The following is a 989-nucleotide window of genomic DNA, read 5'->3' on the forward strand; positions in this document are numbered from 1 at the left end:
GCCAGGCAGCGTGGGCCGGGGTCCTGTGCCGTGGGACCCCAGGAGCTGTGGCCAGGGCCATACAGGAGCTGAATTTGGGGGAGAAGAGATATGTCACCCCATGTGGGGACCCAGCAGCAACACTGCAGGTAGGAGAGACAGAGCCCAGCTGCCCCCAGCCTGAGGGGGGGTCCCAATCTCCCCCCACTTCTCCCCCTAACCCGGCCTTAAAGAAACGGTGGTTTGCTAAGGAAACCTTGCTGCAGGGCTGCGGGGCACACGGAGCAGCGCTGCTGTCCCTAACTCGGCCCTTGGAACAGGCAGCTTTAAATTAAACTGGGATAATGGTGGTGCAAGCACCGGGCTCATCATTGCCAGGGACAGCCACCGGATGGTGATGGACACTGCTCTGCCCCAGAGCCTTTGGGAGAGGGCGGAAGGGGGTCCTCGGCCTCGTGGGGATGCCATAGGGATGACTTCTGCTGCGGCCTCACCCCCCCACACCCTCAGACGAGGAAGGAGCTGGCTCCACCATTTGTGCATTTATTTCTTTCCACGGTTAACAGAAAGGGATGCAAAGGGAGGGCTGCGTGGGGCAGGTCGGTGCTCTGAGCTCAGCCCCGGCACCCGGCAGGGCTGGGGCTAGACGGGGCCGTAGAAGCGCCGGTATGCCTCCTGGAAGCCGATGTGGTCGGCCAGCTCATCGCAGTCGGGGTTGAGCTCGCACACCTCGCGCTTGGCCTCCAGTGGGTCTCGCATGATGCCATAGATGCTGCTGGGGACAGGTGAGGGATGCAGGGGAGGTTGGAGGGTCCCAGACCACGAGGGGGCCGGGGGCTCCTGGGGAAGGGCCCAGCCAGTGGGGCTCCTCCCAAAAATAGGATTTCATTGGATGTGCTGGATGGGGAATGTCTGCCCCCCGGCACAATGGGGCCAAGCGCTACCTGTCATAGATGTAATTCCTCTTGTGTCTCCGCACCACCTCGGCGCTGGCGTGTTTGGAGATGAAG

General features: G+C 62.4%; 1 protein-coding gene across 1 annotated transcript in view; it reads right to left on the bottom strand.

Annotated features, from left to right (window-relative positions):
• Nucleotides 1–621: 621 nt before the first annotated feature.
• The window catches only part of BGLAP (bone gamma-carboxyglutamate (gla) protein), an 867-nt gene continuing 499 nt past the window's right edge, over nt 622–989 (bottom strand). Inside the window, exons 2-3 of the mRNA XM_010286921.1 lie at nt 924–987; nt 622–754 (exon numbers count right to left, since the gene is read on the bottom strand). Coding sequence (XP_010285223.1) covers nt 622–754; nt 924–987 — 197 coding nt within the window. The remainder of the gene's footprint in view (nt 755–923; nt 988–989) is intronic.

This window comes from Phaethon lepturus, unplaced genomic scaffold, assembly GCF_000687285.1.
Source record: "Phaethon lepturus isolate BGI_N335 unplaced genomic scaffold, ASM68728v1 scaffold23275, whole genome shotgun sequence".
Taxonomy (NCBI): domain Eukaryota; kingdom Metazoa; phylum Chordata; class Aves; order Phaethontiformes; family Phaethontidae; genus Phaethon; species Phaethon lepturus.